The following is a 1,343-nucleotide window of genomic DNA, read 5'->3' as shown; positions in this document are numbered from 1 at the left end:
GTGCCAGAACCCGAGAGAAACAAGAAGCTGAGGCTTGGAACATTATGGAACAGTGTAGAACAGACTGGAAAGATAGTCAAAGACTAGTATAAAAGACGGAGCATCCAGCTCAGACAGTAGGCTATACCAACACGTGCCCACACCCACGCCCACGCAATACGTTTTTATATATCCAGCCCGGGCCATCATGCCCAAAAGCAAGAGCAAGAGCAAGAGCAAGAAAGACTCCGGCTCTAAGACCTACGTCCGCAAGTCCGACTACCAATACCAGAAGGACTTCGGAGGCTTCAACAACTTCATGCACAGCTACGGCTTGAAGACTTGGGACCACGACGATATTCAGGAGGGGAAGGCCATTATTGAGGCTTTCAGAGAGCAGGACCAGAAGGATCAGTCCAACTGATGTATTTCTTATCAACGGCCCTATATCAGTCTGTTTCCCGTCGGATTGTATTTTGTATATGCCACATTTTATACGCTTTGCACAATATTACTAATCTTGATATCGCCCTTAGTTCCTGCCAGCCGTTTGTGGCTCGGGTGGTTATACGACCTTCGTCCCTAGCTCATCATCTCGCTCCCCATTTCCTTCTAACCTCCCTCATTCAGACTACCACGATTATAGTCACCCTGTGGACCTTCTTCTTCCTTATTCGTATTGCTTCGTATGCACTCCGCGTCGCATCGTCACGACTTCACCCTTCCTATTCCGGCCTGCCTTCGAGCGAGGACCTCAGTCTCTCTCCCTCGCTCGAAGAGTAAACGCCCTGCCAGTCCTCGTGTAATTGGAGCGTTGCCTACCGCGCGTGAGCTTCCATTGTTCCCGCCGTCATGGATGACCGGTACCCATAACGGACCCGACATAACAAGGTTCAGCCTGCAAAGGAAAATGGGTATGCACCCCGTACCAAGCACCACGGTGACAGTTTATAACTCTAGCCACAGATGATGCAAACAAAATGCACTGCGCAACGAGTGACCGAAAGAAACGAGAGGAGAGGAAGGAGTGTGACATAACGAGGAAGAACATGTCGGAATAAGTACAGAATAGTGCAGAAACCGGGGGAAACAAGAAGCTGCGGGGGCGATAAATCACCTGGAGTGCCGAGCAGAGTAGCGACGAGCTCTGTTCGCTTGAGACTCGATCCTGGAACTACGAGCGAAGTATTATCGGCACATTGGGCGGTCAAATATAATGCATTATAATGCACCGTCGGGCATTTATAATGCGTTATAATGCGATTTTTAGTGATTTTTGAGTTTATAATCCAAGATAACGGACCAGATCGCATTATATTGCATTTTAATGCAATATAATCTCCGTCCCTTTTTGCCGATGATGG

The 1,343-nt window shown here is 48.5% G+C and overlaps 1 protein-coding gene across 1 annotated transcript; it reads left to right on the top strand.

Moving 5' to 3' along the window:
• Nucleotides 1-232: 232 nt before the first annotated feature.
• On the top strand, nucleotides 233-391 carry PHACADRAFT_58979 (uncharacterized protein; the record flags this gene model as incomplete). Its single annotated transcript, XM_007389575.1, has 1 exon — nucleotides 233-391. A coding segment is annotated over one exon (159 nt), but the record flags the coding sequence as incomplete, so codon positions are not given.
• Nucleotides 392-1,343: the final 952 nt, after the last annotated feature.

Source organism: Phanerochaete carnosa, assembly GCF_000300595.1.
Source record: "Phanerochaete carnosa HHB-10118-sp unplaced genomic scaffold PHACAscaffold_1, whole genome shotgun sequence".
NCBI classification, from domain to species: domain Eukaryota; kingdom Fungi; phylum Basidiomycota; class Agaricomycetes; order Polyporales; family Phanerochaetaceae; genus Phanerochaete; species Phanerochaete carnosa.
The sequence above is the reverse complement of the archived record's forward strand: the minus strand, read 5'-3'. Positions and strand labels throughout refer to the sequence as shown.